The 15,326-nt window shown below is 44.2% G+C and overlaps 1 protein-coding gene across 1 annotated transcript in view; it reads left to right on the plus strand.

Annotated features, from left to right (window-relative positions):
- Positions 1 to 15,326, plus strand: part of bnc1 (basonuclin zinc finger protein 1) — a 35,329-nt gene that overhangs the window by 6,459 nt on the left and 13,544 nt on the right. Inside the window, exons 2-3 of the mRNA XM_083759513.1 lie at positions 13,239 to 13,341; positions 14,865 to 15,100. Of these exons, the coding sequence (XP_083615639.1) occupies positions 13,239 to 13,341; positions 14,865 to 15,100 (339 nt within the window). The remainder of the gene's footprint in view (positions 1 to 13,238; positions 13,342 to 14,864; positions 15,101 to 15,326) is intronic.

Consider the following 15,326-nt stretch of genomic DNA (forward strand, 5'->3'; position numbering starts at 1 on the left):
TTAGCAAGTATAGTAGCAGATCTACATTTTCAAGACAAATCTTGAAAATGTGGCGCAAATCTTTGAATATATATTCTTTCAGAGCGAATGTTTTTAACTCAAATCTCTGATTCTGTGGGGTCCCAGGAACAACATATTTTGAGATGGGGGTCCGCAGCCAAATACAGATAATTATAATTCTTGAGCACCACATTTTTCTGAAAACTGTTTTCGGCCTCAGGTCTAAAATGGTTAAAGTGTGTTAAATGAGCACTCAGGATTTTTACTGTATGGTGCTTTTTTTTTCTCTTTTCTTTAATGAGTCATGAACCATGATTATGATTGTACAGTATCTTTTCTTAAGAAGGGAGGACTTTAGTTGTCGGGCCAGGCTGTTCCTGGTACCATGCTGTCTGTCTGTCTGTCTGTCTGTCTGTCTGTCTGTCTGTCTGTCTGTCTGTCTGTCTGTCTGTCTGTCTGTCTGTCTGTCTGTCTGTCTATCTGTCTGTCTGTCTGTCTGTCTGTCTGTCTGTCTGTGTCTGTGTCTGTGTCTCTGGCTCTGGTCAGAGACAGACAACCGCCACAACAGCAGATAATAATAACGGTGCCTTTAAAACATTTAAAAAAGTTATCTGATGCATTTAAATTCAGGTTGCAGTCTCTACTTTCAAAGTATGATAAATGATTTATATATCTGTCCTAAAGTAGCCTATATGATGAATGATTTATATAATATCTGTCTTACTAAACTCTTAAATGGAGTAATGGAGCTCAGTGCAAAATCCATTAGCTGATTGCATTGTTATTTCATCCAAAAACCGAACTACTTACATGTCACAAATTTGTCATGCATAATGACATTGTCCATATTCATTGTTCCTTTTCAATATTCCATTAATATGAATTAATAAGGGGAAGACTGGTCCAATTTGGGGCTCAGGTTTAGAATTATTCTGATATCTTTGTTTAAAGATTAAAAGCCATGAAACAGAAAAGTGTGTCGAGACGTTTAACTTAATTCCACTTTTCATGGTTGAATGTCCTGTTAATTATTTGTGAAGCGATCAACCTGCAGTAAATAACAAGAGGACTTGTGTGTGTGCGTGCACATTCTAGATTCTACACACTGTAATAATTGTGTTATTACTAGAATTTCTAGAATTCCCAGAGTTACGTTGCCGCGCACTATGGGAAGAAGGAAATTGCGGGAGTTGACTCCACATGTAGTAACGGATGGGTTAGTTATTATTATGTGTCCTTATTAGTGTAATGTAGTCAACACGTTATGGCTCATACACACTGCCTGTTATTTGCTCCGATTATGCTGTCGGGGAGCATTTTTGGCGCTGGCCGACAAAACCCCTGATCTGACGTTAAGTGGTGCCCAAAAGTTATAGATCACAAAGGCTTTGCAGGTAGAGCACATGACATGGCCCTAAAAATATATATAATTTTAATATAAAAAACTATTTTTGCATCTGCCGCTTGAGATGACCTGAGATGACTTGATTGATTGACATAAAAAAGGGCCTGTCAGCTCAAACACACAATGCAATAGTTGTTGTTGCGTACAATCATCAGTAGCAAAGTAAAATACCAAAAATAAAAACCCTACCATTTCCATTACCCCCGCTCTATTTCCCATTCCATGTGCGTTTGTCTTATAGTTTCTCTGGCCTCTGTACTACTGCCACCTACCATCCATTCATTGTATTACACAGTGGGTGAAAAAAACACACCCCTTAAGACTAAACTGGTTGTTTGTTGTTTTGAAAGTAGCTCTGAAGTGTGTGTGTGTGTGTGTGTGTGTGTGTGTGTGTGTGTGTGTGTGTGTGTGTGTGTGTGTGTGTGTGTGTGTGTGTGTGTGTGCGCAATCAAAAGTACTCTGCAGTATGGCTTGCAGGCGAAATAGCCCAATGCGATCTGCGTAATCGTGAATACTTAGCACAAACCAACTTCTGACAAAGAACAATGTTGATGTAACTAAGAGATTCGCTGAGTGATTTAAATTTTATATACAGAGATTTAGAAGGAATAAGCAAAATCGTGAGGCTACAATTCCTCTCCACTTCCTCGTTTCTCTTCTCCTGCGGGAGATCAGAATCAGATTCAGAGAGCTAGTGTGGGCCTATTAGAAGACAGGGCAGTGTTGCCAGGTTTGCGAATTGTAAGCGAGTCATAGTGTGTGTTGAATGGCATTTGTGGGCTTGTGAATGAATTTTCTCACATGTAATTTGTGCTCACTTGCATAGACCTGGCGAATTTAGCGTGGTGAAAGGGCAACAGTGTTCCGGGGGTGTGGGTGCTTCGGGGCGATAATGTTTGTAGTAAACAAATGCATTGGCGGCGTGAGTGTGGAAGGGAGGCATTTTTGGTGGCAGTGCCAGTGCCAGTGTTTGGCGTTCGGCGCGATAGGAGGAGATAGCGTGTGTGACGTCACTGCCGTGTGAGTGTGTGTGGGTGTAGTGTGTAAGATGGTGTTGTGGGTGTTGCAATAGCGACGTAGCTGTTGTGGCTTTGGGTTTCTTGCCATGTGTTGGGTACAACTTCTCCAATATAGAATAGATACCATATAGAACATTATTATTGTCACTGAAATCCCCCCAAAATAAGTCCCGTCCACCAATCTGAGCCCCTCGTTTATCCTTCCTGTCTCACTTCTTCTTTTCCCAGGACACTAATTAGCTCGTTAACTATGAATAATGGACAGCCGTTAAAATCTGATCCTCTCTTTCAGTGCTGTGGTTGATACTGTGATTGTTCAGTTATTCTCCCTCTCTCTCTCTCTCTCTCTCTCTGTCTCTCTCTCTCTCTCTTGGCAGCAGCGCTGCTTGTTTCTCATTGGGTGTCAGACAGTACCAGTCAGGCATGTTGCTAATTGATTAGCCTTCCACTGCATTAGGCCAACGCGTCCCGTCCATCCCCACTCTCTCCCTCTCGTCCGGGGCAGCTGTTGCATCCCGTTCCCGTCTCACTCTGTTGTTGAGTCTGTATATAAAGCCAAGCATGTGTGGCTGTTTTGGACATATGGCGGGATTTATTTTAAGAGCCAGAGAGGACTATGTTAATTTTTTTTGTCAAGGGTGTTATGGCTGTGGCCATGCTATGCAGCGGTGGCCTGCAGTTCAACAGCCATGACGATACTACATAACTGGCATTCTGAACAATTTAACTCGATCTGTGTGCGTTCCGAATAGCTCCCCATGTGCACAATGGGAGTTTTTATGTTGAAGGCTATACAGTATACAGCCATTTCTCTTTTGTTGGCTGTTATCTGTTATACAGCGGCACTGTTGATTTCATTGACGACTCAATGACTAAATATATTTATAATTTCGTCAACAAATAATATAACTATAGACTAAAATGTTAGGTAGGGAATGGTGGAGGAGAGATCCAGTAGAAGTGCTTTAATGTTTGGTTTAGGGCTGTCAAAGTTAACGCACTATTAACTAGTTAACTCACAATCCTTTTAACGGCACTATTTTTTTTAATGCGCGGTTAACGCACTGTGCCTCTCTCCCCCTCTCGCTCTCTCCCAGTGAGTCTACACAATTAGAAAACTTTGAAAACATGTTATTTTGATCAACATGGCCTGTTATCTCTCGTAATGGTACCATTGGCCAACATCAATACAGTTCTTTAGTTTGGGTCTGGAAGGCTAAATGTCATCAAATGGTGGTCCGTGGCTCAAATGCAGAATAAATAATGGGCCTTGATATGAAAAATCTTGAAAACCACTGATTTAAGGTATATTTAGAACGTATACAAAATATGCGATTAATTTGCGATTAATCACAGTTAACTATGGACAATCATGCGATTAATCGGATTAAATATTTTAATCGATTGACAGCCCTAGTTTGGTTCAATGGTTGCGCACTCTGAAAGTAGTACATCCACTAGTAGATCTGCTATTTTCAGCATGCAACCATGTGTAAAATCAGCCATTATGACGCCATCAAGGCCTGCCAAAGTCAACTGTAGATTTAGTCGACTAAGATCTTATATTTAGTTGATTAAACTATAGACCAACACTAAAACCAGATTACTAAAATATGACTAAAACTTAATCAAATTTAGTCGAACCCACGACACACTGTCACGGCATCAGCAGGTGCCCGGACCGCTAGACAACACTAGCCGCCCAGGCTAGTGAACACATTTTAACCCATTTTGGACTGAGGTCCATGAAAAAAAAAGGCTTCTAAATCCTAAAGCAAATCTGAAAACCCTATGTTTCTAAGTCAGTGGTGCTCAACCTTTTTCATGTCAAGGACCCCCAGAATTATCTCTATTTGGCCACGGACCCCCATCTGAAAATATGTAGTTCCAGGGACGACCCTCCCCGAAGCAAATATTTTAGCAAAAAATGTTCGCTCTGAAATATATTTTCAAAGATTTGTGCCACATTTTAACGATGTTTCCAAAAAATAGCAGATCTACAAAGCTCGTATGCTCCTATGAGCTTGTAGATCTGCTATTTTACATAATGCTTAAAACCCATTTAATCGTTGGATGAAGCTGCATATAGCGTTGAGGATCGTAGATGAGTTTGTTAATCTACATCAGTCAGTCAGATCAGATAACAACAACACAAAGCCAGTGGAATACTACAGTTTACAGAGATCCACATCGGGGGGGGGGGGGGGGGGGGGATGTTGTTTTGTTCACGCTCTTGTACAAAGGTATGATGTCTGCTCTGCCTTGGGTGTGCACGGGCACGCACGCACGCACGCACCTCCAGGCGTATGTTATCGCTCAGTCGCGGGGCGTCATGGTACGCTGCATTGCATTCTTATCCTCCCTGTGCCTCCTTCTCTCCTCTCCTCAACTCTCCTCTCCTCACCTCCCCTCACCTCACCTTTCTCCTCCCCCTGACTGTCCTCCCTGCCTCCTCCTCTCCTCTCCTCTCCTCTCCTCTCCTCTCCTCTCCTCTCCTCTCCTCTCCTCTCCTCTCCTCTCCTCTCCTCTCCTCTCCTCTCCTCTCCTCTCCTCTCCTCTCCTCTCCTCTCCTGTCCACTCCTGTCCACTCCTGTCCACTCCTGTCCACTCTGCCTCCCTTGGACTATCCATGCATATCTCCTCCTTAGTGTTGGCAAGTAACTAAAGTAAAATTACCTAAAGTAATGTTATTACCTTTTTTCACAGTAACTATTAATGTAATGTAACTAATTCCTTGGTGTGCGTGCTGTTGGCCTGTTGCATGCCCCCACACTGTAGAGCGTGTGCATGTGCACATCTTTTTACTGGGGCGGACCGGGGGTTTTCCACATCACCCTCATCACTGAATGCTCCTAAAGGTGGAGGGAAACGGAAATGGTGGACATTTTATGGTGGACCTGAAGTTTCTGAACCAATCAGAGCGTCGCATCCCTCCAGGCTATGGGGTCTCAAAGTCTGTGACTTCCTGCATGCACGTGAATTTCGTTTGTAAACAAAGTGACAGGGAGACAAGCCAGCGGATTATTTTAACCTATACACAATATATACATATTTTAGCGTGACGATTACGTTTAAAACAAGTATAATACACTGTCTGGATGTCATCTTGAATTTGATTAAAAACGGAGTATAGTTATTTAATCAAAGCCAGCTGTGGAGGAGGAATCAAGAAGCGTGGGAATATAACTGGTGAGCTTCATTTTTATTGGCTTTTATCGATGTGTATCTCTACACGTCATTACGCAGCACGTTTTCGTTTTCAGGAAGTAATTAAAAAAACTGTTGTATGGACCACGGATATGGTCTAAAAGTGTGAAAAACGTCATTTTCATTTCACTATACGCCTTTAAATGAGATCAAACAGAGTGTGAGGAAGAAGGATGTGAGTGGAAGGAACCATGCAGGGACCGGACAAAGCAACTATAACTGTAGTTGAACTGTAAGATTACAATGTAAAAATGGACCTGTAAAGTGTTGTTTATAGTTTTCATTATATTTTCCTTCACAGCATCGTGCTTTATCAGGAAATAAAGACACTGTTTAAAGTCCAGGAAGTAGAATGAGACTGCTCTGTCACAGCCTGGGGTTCTAGCGCAGGCCAAAGGTCGTGGGCGTGTTCTCTCCTCCTCGTCATCAGTGCCCATACCCGAGTGTGTGTGTGTGTGTGTGTGTGTGTGTGTGTGTGTGTGTGTGTGTGTGTGTGTGTGTGTGTGTGTGCATGGCGGGCTTTGTTGATGCCAGTTGTTACACTTTGATTGCATGCAGAAAATGGCAGATAATCTCCCACTAGGACACGTCGTAGACCAGCCTTGTTGTTAAAGTGTCCGCCCTGAAACTGGGAGGCCGGGGGTTCGATCCCCAGCCGGGTCATACCAAAGACAAAGAGCTCCATGAGATGGGTCAAATGCGGAGAACACATTTCACTGCGGTAATGTGTGACTAATCGTATACGACTTTGACTTTGAGCTTGTAGATCTGCTATTTTCAGTGTGCAACACCTGAGTGAGTGCAACCACACCGAGTTCTACCGGATCTCTTCTCCACTTTGGATTGGTGCGTGTGCGACTGTGCGTGCGTGTGCATGTGCGCGCACGCGCGTGTGTGTGCGTGTGCGTGTGCGTGTGTGTGTGTGTGTGTGTGTGTGTGTGTGTGTGTGTGTGTGTGTGTGTGTGTGTGTGTGTGTGTGAGTGAGTGAGTGTGTGTGGGAGGGGTATACTTCCTTCGTTCATATAAATGAGTGGGAAGGGCTAAATGACTCATTATGTTCACTATAGTATGGATGGAGCTTGTTAACTTGTATTGATAACGAGCACCATATCGATCAGGCTTATGGAGCCGGGTTCTTTGGGTATGTGGGGTTTGGAGTTCCATCCCTAGTCAGTAGTCACTAGTGGAGTTGGAGGGGCTAAATGCAGACTAGTTGGCCTGCTCAGATCAACCTTTTGTCATTAGTGTGGTTGCCCCAAAAGGGGCAACCAGACTCTAGTAATTGTAACACTTTATTATTATTATTCGTAGTATTATTCCACTAGTCTTTTTTTTGTCGCTTTATACCTCCCACACTGTACGCTGTACGCACTTGAGCCATATGTCAAATTCACCGGAAAAATCGGGAATCGTGTGCTTGTATTTTGTTAAGAGAAATGTTGTATAGTTTAATTGATATGAATTTATTAGTGAATTAAATTTCCCCATTGACATGAATGGGAAAAGGCAAAAAATCACATTCAAGTATTTTTTCCTCGGAGACTGTAATCACTATAGTTACAAAACTTTTAGGGATATTTCTTAATTATGACGAAAATTAATTAAAATTATAATTTTATAGGTCGGCCTCATGGTGGCGCTATAACAGCCCACTTTACCTTTTGGCTTATAACTCTTGAACCGTAGGTCGTAAAATCAAAATATTTTTTCCCCTGGATTCCTTGGGTCATGACGCATCTCCCCATATAGGCCACGCCCATTTCCGCCATGATGGATTTTCCGCCATTTTGAATTTTGTCCAAAACACACTTTTTGCTTTTCCTCCTACAGATTTTGTCCAAATCTCACAGAAATCGGCACACATGATCTCTGGACATATCCGATTAAATCACCAACTGCAGAATTTTGGTAGTGCGTATCGTTCGGCCGTAATCGTCTTCCGAAGTTAGTAGGAGGGGCCTATATCACAAAAATGCCATAAATCACGAACGGAATGTCCAATCCATCCCAAATTTGAATCACATGTCCGGGGTGGTTCAATCGACCAAGTTCTAAAAGCAATTCCATTTTCATCCATAGGGGGCGCCGCAAATGCGAGAAATGTAACCGTTTGTCGCAAAAACATGAATTTCGGGGGTTAAAGCCCCTCCGAATGACTTACGCATGATCTAAGGCGTGACTTGAAATTGTAATTGGCTGGCAATACTAGTGGGAGGGGCATATGTAAGCCACTGCGGCAACCACACTCTGCAATTTTTTAAAATTGCGAAATTTCTAGTTTTCATAATGTTGCTGATGTCTGAGGTGGGCGGGTCTTTCAGTACCTTCATGATGCTCAGTGACATCATTAAAGGTAGGTTTTATTTCCCTGCCCAAAGCTGTATTTTTCGACAGGCAGGTGTTCAGGTGAATTTCACCCGTGTTTACTAGTGATAGTGTGATGGAGAAAAATCCCATACACCCACAATGGACTTTTTTTATTTGTTTCTTTACTGGACACACTCACATGTCTTAGGAATGGGTGGACCAAAAGAGAAGTTCCCAACTTAAAAAAAATAAAAATAAATGAATATTTTTAAAATAATATGCACGTTATTCACCCCGGATTCCCCCCCCCCCATCTATTTATTTATTTATTTTTTGTGAAAGGTTATGATGAAATATTAAAGTTTTAAGCATTATGTTATACTTTATTAGCTATTGAAAAATAGCAGATCTAAAAGCTCATAGCGTGGCACACAAAATGAAATTTTTAACTAAAATATTTGCTTCTGGGGGGGGGGGGGGGGGGGGGGGGGGTCCATGGAACTACATATTTTGAGATGGGGAGTAGCGCAAGTTGCCATAGATTGATGATATGCACATGGCTGCCATCTTGCCAACAAGGTGCTACCTAGGTGCAACTTCCCATAGACAGCCCATACATCCAAACAGAATAGTCCTATGTAATTGTATTAAATAACGTCAGACTCACCAACATTGCAGCTGTACGGAAAGCTTGAATTATCCTCTTTCTATCTGCAATGTGTTTGTTTAATAAAAAACTAAACAATGGTAGACATGTTATGAGCTACTTCCTGTCAAGAAATTCTTTGCTTATGATTTTTCTTCTAAGTGCTGGAGTTTGGAAGTGCTCGTTGACCATCACTCAACAGCCCATGTGAACCACCTGTTTAGAATTTGCACATATAATGCAGGGGGCAGCAGGAGAGCTTCCAAACTCTGACACTTAGAAAAATAATCATCTGCAAGGAATTTCTTGACAGGAAGTAGCTCATAACCAGGGACGGCTCCAGGGGGGGGGGGGCTTTAGCCCCCTCTGGTGGAAGCTTGTTGTTGTCCTCTATGGCTGTGAATGCTGGACACCAACACAAGCTCTACAACACAAGAATGTTAACGTGTGGTACTGAACATCAACCAGGACGAGCAGGACATCACCAACAAGCGTCTGTACGGGGCATTACCAAGTGTATCAGAGAAGATAGCAGTGAGGAAGATGAGACTAGCTGGCCGGGGGCACAGTTGGTAGTGCTGTCGCCTCACAGCTAGAAGGTCCTGGGATCGATTCCAGCTCGGTAGCTGTGGGTGCTGGGGGTGTGTTTCCTCCCCCACATCATCAGTGCCCATACCCGAAGGCGGGTTAGGCGAAAGGGCCTTCCTGTGAGTTTGCATGTTCTCCCCGTGTCCCCTAGGGTAGGTACGCTCACAAAAAACATGCAGTAATCCTGGTCTCTAAACTTCCTCCCCCTGGCCAGCCGGGGCGCCTGATGGAGGGGAAAGGAACTGGTTGGGATAAATGGAATGGAATAAATGGAATAATGTCCAACCAGGGAAAGCAACTTGGACACTCAGGCATGAAGGAAGCATGAGTTCAAGTCCGTTGCTCTCCCCATGTCACCATATATGGGGACTAGGTTGGCGGAGGGTGTGTAGAGCCCAGGACCACATTAGAAAATTGACACAAAAATGGGTTACAAAATCGCGGGATAAAAAATATAAAAGAAAAGAAACTAGCTGCGTGGCCACTGCCACTGACACCAAGAACTCCCGGGCCAAAAAGCTTGTACTGTGGGAATCAACACACAGGCATCGATTGAGAGGACCTACCTACGTGGTCGTACTAAAGAAAGAAGCCAGTTCAACTTATTTGTAGCTTTGCATCTTTGTGTCTTTTGTACAGCTACAAACATCGGATTTGTTTTGTAGCTTCACGTCGCTGGCTTCCATTGAAATTAAAAGGTAGATGTATCTTTGTCTCTGCCCGTGTGAACACAGCTTTAGGGAGGGACATGTCAAAGTCAAAGACGTACGATTTGTCACACACGTTACCAAAGTGAAATTTGTTCTCCGCCTTTGATCCATCTCTTGGATCGGTGAGCCGCAGCCGTGCCGTGCTCGGGAATCATTTGATTAGTTGAATTGAGATCCAGTAGAACTAAAAGACAATTCATTTTATGCTTGGTTGCGCTTGGATGTTGCCCTGTGTGAGCTTGTAGATCTACTATTTTCAGCATGCAACCAAGTGTAAAATCTTGCGTCTATCTATCTCTCCTCCTCCTCTATCTCTCCTCCTCCTCCTCCTCCTCCTCTATCTCTCCTCCTCCTCCTCCTCCTCTATCTCTCCTCCTCCTCTATCTCTCCTCCTCCTCCTCTATCTCTCCTCCTCCTCTATATCTCTCCTCCTCTATCTCTCCTCCTCCTCTATATCTCTCCTCCTCTATCTCTCCTCCTCTATCTCTCCTCCTCTATCTCTCCTCCTCCTCTATCTCTCCTCCTCCTCCTCCTCCTCCTCCTCCTCCTCCTCCTCTATCTCTCCTCCTCCTCCTCCTCCTCTATCTCTCCTCCTCCTCCTCCTCCTCCTCCTCCTCCTCCTCCTCTATCTCTCCTCCTCCTCTATCTCTCCTCCTCCTCTATCTCTCCTCCTCCTCTATCTCTCCTCCTCTATCTCTCCTCCTCCTCTATCTCTCCTCCTCCTCCTCCTCCTCCTCCTCCTCCTCTATCTCTCCTCCTCTATCTCTCCTCCTCCTCTATCTCTCCTCCTCCTCCTCCTCCTCCTCCTCCTCTATCTCTCCTCCTCCTCTATCTCTCCTCCTCCTCTATCTCTCCTCCTCTATCTCTCCTCCTCCTCTATCTCTCCTCCTCCTCCTCCTCCTCCTCCTCCTCCTCCTCCTCCTCCTCCTCCTCCTCCTCCTCTATCTCTCCTCCTCCTCTATCTCTCCTCCTCTATCTCTCCTCCTCCTCTATCTCTCCTCCTCCTCCTCCTCCTCCTCCTCCTCCTCCTCCTCCTCCTCCTCCTCCTCTATCTCTCCTCCTCCTCCTCCTCCTCCTCTATCTCTCCTCCTCCTCTATCTCTCCTCCTCTATCTCTCCTCCTCCTCTATCTCTCCTCCTCTATCTCTCCTCCTCCTCTATCTCTCCTCCTCTATCTCTCCTCCTCCTCCTCCTCTATCTCTCCTCCTCTATCTCTCCTCCTCCTCTATCTCTCCTCCTCCTCCTCCTCTATCTCTCCTCTATCTCTCCTCCTCTATATCTCCTCCTCCTCTATCTCTCCTCCTCCTCCTCCTCTATCTCTCCTCCTCCTCTATCTCTCCTCCTCCTCCTTCTCCTCCTCCTCCTCTATCTCTCCTCATCCTCCTCCTCATCATCCTCCTCCTCCTCTTCTGTGTTAGCCTGATGTAGAAACCCAGTTACAGGTCTTTGCTAAAGCATGCCACTCATGTATTACTGAGGCTCTGCTGATCATGCATTATAGATGCAGAGGGAGAGGGAGAGAGAGAAAGAGGGAGAGAGAGTGCTAGCAAAGCGCGGCCGGCAACTCTGTGGTTTAGCATGTAGGGCTAACAACGTTGGCTTTGATCATAAATCTGATGATGCTTCTCCCCAGGCTCCATGCTTGTGTAAATGGTGGATTTGGCAGTGCGAGCTCGCTCAGAGGGGGAGAGAGAGAGAGAGAGAGGGAGAGACAGAGAGAGAGAGAGAGAGAGAGAGAGAGAGAGACAGAGAGAGAGAGACTGTCTCATTAATGCCATTCATTTTTATTATTATTAATATTATTATTATTATTATTATAGTATTATTTTTTAAAGGGGGATGTACAGGCTCAAACACTGTATCATTGCCACAGACACACCCTACTGTTGTCACAGGGCAAGACAGGAGAGAAAGAAACGTATAGGCCTACTCGAACAAAATGACTTCTTTCTTTCTTTCTTTCTTTCTTTCTTTCTTTCTTTCTTTTTTTGTTTTCTTTGATTTATTCAGGAAAGCCCATTGAGAGAACGCTCTCTTTTAGTTTTTTCCTTTTTTTCATTTGTGGGGCTTTTTTCCTTTATTGATAGACTGAGTGGACAGACAGGAAACGAGGACAGAGAGAGACGGGGGGGGGGGAACCCGCCATGCGCCAGGCTGCATTATAGGAGCCTATAGGTGCCTGGACCACTAGGCCGGCCCGGGCCCATGGATGCCCTGGTCAGGTAAAACACAATACGTATATTGAAAATAAACATTAACAAACATTTGAACAACATTACAATGTCACCGACGTAAATAAATAATAGCATTACGTGAACCAGGTTCGGTCACCGTGTATAGTGTGTCCTCGAGAATCACCCTACTGTAAATGTCTCTATATGGTGACCCATCGGACCAGTTTCAGAGAGTCCTGGAGTTTGTTCCGTGTGTGTGTGGAGCAGTGGTTTTTAACCAGTGGTCCTTGAGCAGGGGGTTCAGGTGGTGGTCCCCAGCTAAATGACGGAGAGTTTACCAAATGGACCATTATAGATCTTTAACTCTCGAGAGTGTAAAATGAAACCAAATGGATTTACATTTTTGTTAAACATCACAATTGAAAATAATTGTTATTTTGATCAACATCTACCAGTTATCTCTGGTACCGACATGCAACACAGCATGGCATTGTGGACAAAATTGTATCCAACGATAACAAAATATTATATACAGTATATAATGGCATAATGGAAAATCACTGGTGTGGAGCATATAGTGAATGAAAGCAGTCTTTCCTTGTTCTTCACTGTTTTCACGTGGACTGGTGTACGTGTGTCTGTGAACGTGTTCAACTAGAATTGCCTGCCTGCGTTCACACTCGCGTCGTATACACCACGCCGTCCATGTCGTTGTTGTCGTCGTGTCTCCGTGAATATCGTGTGTCCAAGTGAGACACACACACACACAACCTGTACATTTAGAACGAAGGCACACAGCGATGCGTGTTTCCGTGTTGTTTCTGTGGTGCCTTCTTTTGTCTCCGTGAATAAGAGAGAGAGTGTGTTTTTTTTAAGGGTAATTGTTGTTTAATTGCAATGTTACACTAGAGAATGTGCTTTACCGTCATTTAATGGTGCGCCTGCCTGCGTGTTACTGCAAACTCCCATTTGTACAACCGCTGCTACACAGATAAATTCTAACTTTCGCCACTCGAGATTTGACAATGTGTACTGTAAAAATGCTTACCCAAATGTGTGTGTGTGTGTGTGTGTGTGTGTGTGTGTGTGTGTGTGTGTGTGTGTGTGTGTGTGTGTGTGTGTGTGTGTGTGTGTGTGTGTGTGTGTGTGTGTGTGTGTGTGCGTGCGCGCACTCTCTCAACAGGCTATCTGCTGCACGTTGGTCAACTGTAACTGTGACAGCTTCAAGCCTGGGAAGCTGAAGAGGAGACAGTGTGAGAACTGCAAGCATGGCTGGGTAGCTCACGGTGAGAAAACTACACTCTGGGAGGCACTAACACTATAGGCTGGCACACAACACCTTAAGTAGAAAAACTATTGGAAAATATATATCTAACTGAGTATACTATTGGGTATAGTGCCTGCGTGCCTGCGTGCGTGTGACTGAGTGAGTGAGTAAGGGGCGGCAGTGGCTCAGGAGTGACCGGATGGGAACTGCAAGGTTCCCAGTTCGATCCCTGTGGGCTCCCCCAGAGTTAGTGTCGAAGTTTCCTTGAGCAGGACTCTGAACCCCTAATTGCTCCCGATGTGCAAGTTGGTGCCTTGCATGGTTTCCTCCACCATCGGTGTGTGAATGTGTGTATGAATGGATGAATGTAATGCACAATCTAAAGGTGTACAATTGTGTGTGTGTGAATAGGTGAATGTAATGCACAATCTCTTTATATGCGCCTTGGATAAAGGAGCTATAGAAATGCACCACTTACCTTTCCACCCTATATTTTCCCTTGTTCATGAAGTAACACAACTGGGATACGACGTTGAAAAATAGCAGATCTACGACTACAAGCTCATAGCGACGCATCGAGTGCCGTGCTACAAGCTTTGATGGAACAGCATATTTATATTCAGATGGTGGTCGGCGGCCAATTACATAATTATATTTTTGGGGGTCCTTGACATGAAAATGTTTGAGAACGACTGACATAGAAACATAGGGTTTTCAGAAAACTCTGAGGATTTTAGAAGACTTTTTAGAATCAGCCTCAGGTCTAAGTGACTTAATTAAAACAGCTTAAGTGCCACATACGTTAAGACAGAATGACCTTACTTTGTCCCGGGTGACAGGGCCGTAAAGGCGTGTTTTGTTTAATCCGCATCCCAACACATGTAACTTAGACAGCATTTTATGTTGACTTAGATGGCAGTTTATGTAGACTTATAGCATTTTATGTAAACATAGACCAATATAGTATACACAGTGGCGGCCTTATATATGTTTCAATCGTTTCAATTGAAACGGGCCTCGAGTCTCCAGGGGCCTCCCCAAAAAAAGTTTTTTTTTTTTTCTTTTTTTTTTTTTTTTTGAAAAAAGAAATAGTAGTAGTAGTAATACGTATATTGTGTTGTTTGGTTGTAATTGTTCCCACTTCCCAGTGTGTGCAGTCACTGCACTAGCAGCGCTGACAGTTGCGATTGCATCATTGTATAGCCTATGCTGCCTTCCAGTTATACCTTAAAGTAAAAAAAAATGTTTAATCAAGCAAGCTGCTTTTGTGTATTTTCTACTTGGCTGTGTATGCTGTTCATGCTTTGAAGTCCGATAATACACACTGACAAACCCCCCCCCCCCCCCCCTTTTATTTTTATTTTTATTATTATTATTAAAATTATGACGTCATGAACGGGGCCTCCCGATCCTTAAGGCCGCCCCTGAGTATACAGTATATGCATAGTTTTTATATCGATATTACAGTGCTACGTTATTAGCTTATACGTATCATTCATGATAACTACTTTGTATGTATACACCCCCCCCCACCCCATGCAGCCCTGAGCAAGCTGAAGGTGCACCACATGTACCAGAGCGGCCAGGTGGAGATCGTCCACTCCAACGTGGTGTTTGACATCTGCAGCCTGATGCTGTACGGGACGCAGGCCATCCCCGTCCGCCTCAAGATCCTCCTGGACCGCCTGTTCTCCGTCCTGAAGCAGGAGGAGGTCATCCAGATCCTCAACGCTCTGGACTGGACGCTGCAGGACTACATACGAGGATACGTCCTGCAGGTGTGTGTGCGTGTGTGTGTGTGGCTGTGCGTGTGCGTGCACGTGTGCGTGTGTGAGCGTGTATAGGGATGGAGCTCGTTCATTTTTATTGATAACGAGCACCTTATCGAGGTGCCGGGTTCTTATCGAGCCCACTATCGAGCAAATATATAGTACTTCTCTATAACAGACAGAAGGCAATTCACCTTTTTACATTTGGAAAATAATATTGGAGAAACTGTCAACT

Source organism: Protomyctophum parallelum (genome assembly GCF_964188405.1).
Source record: "Protomyctophum parallelum genome assembly, chromosome: 2".
NCBI classification, from domain to species: domain Eukaryota; kingdom Metazoa; phylum Chordata; class Actinopteri; order Myctophiformes; family Myctophidae; genus Protomyctophum; species Protomyctophum parallelum.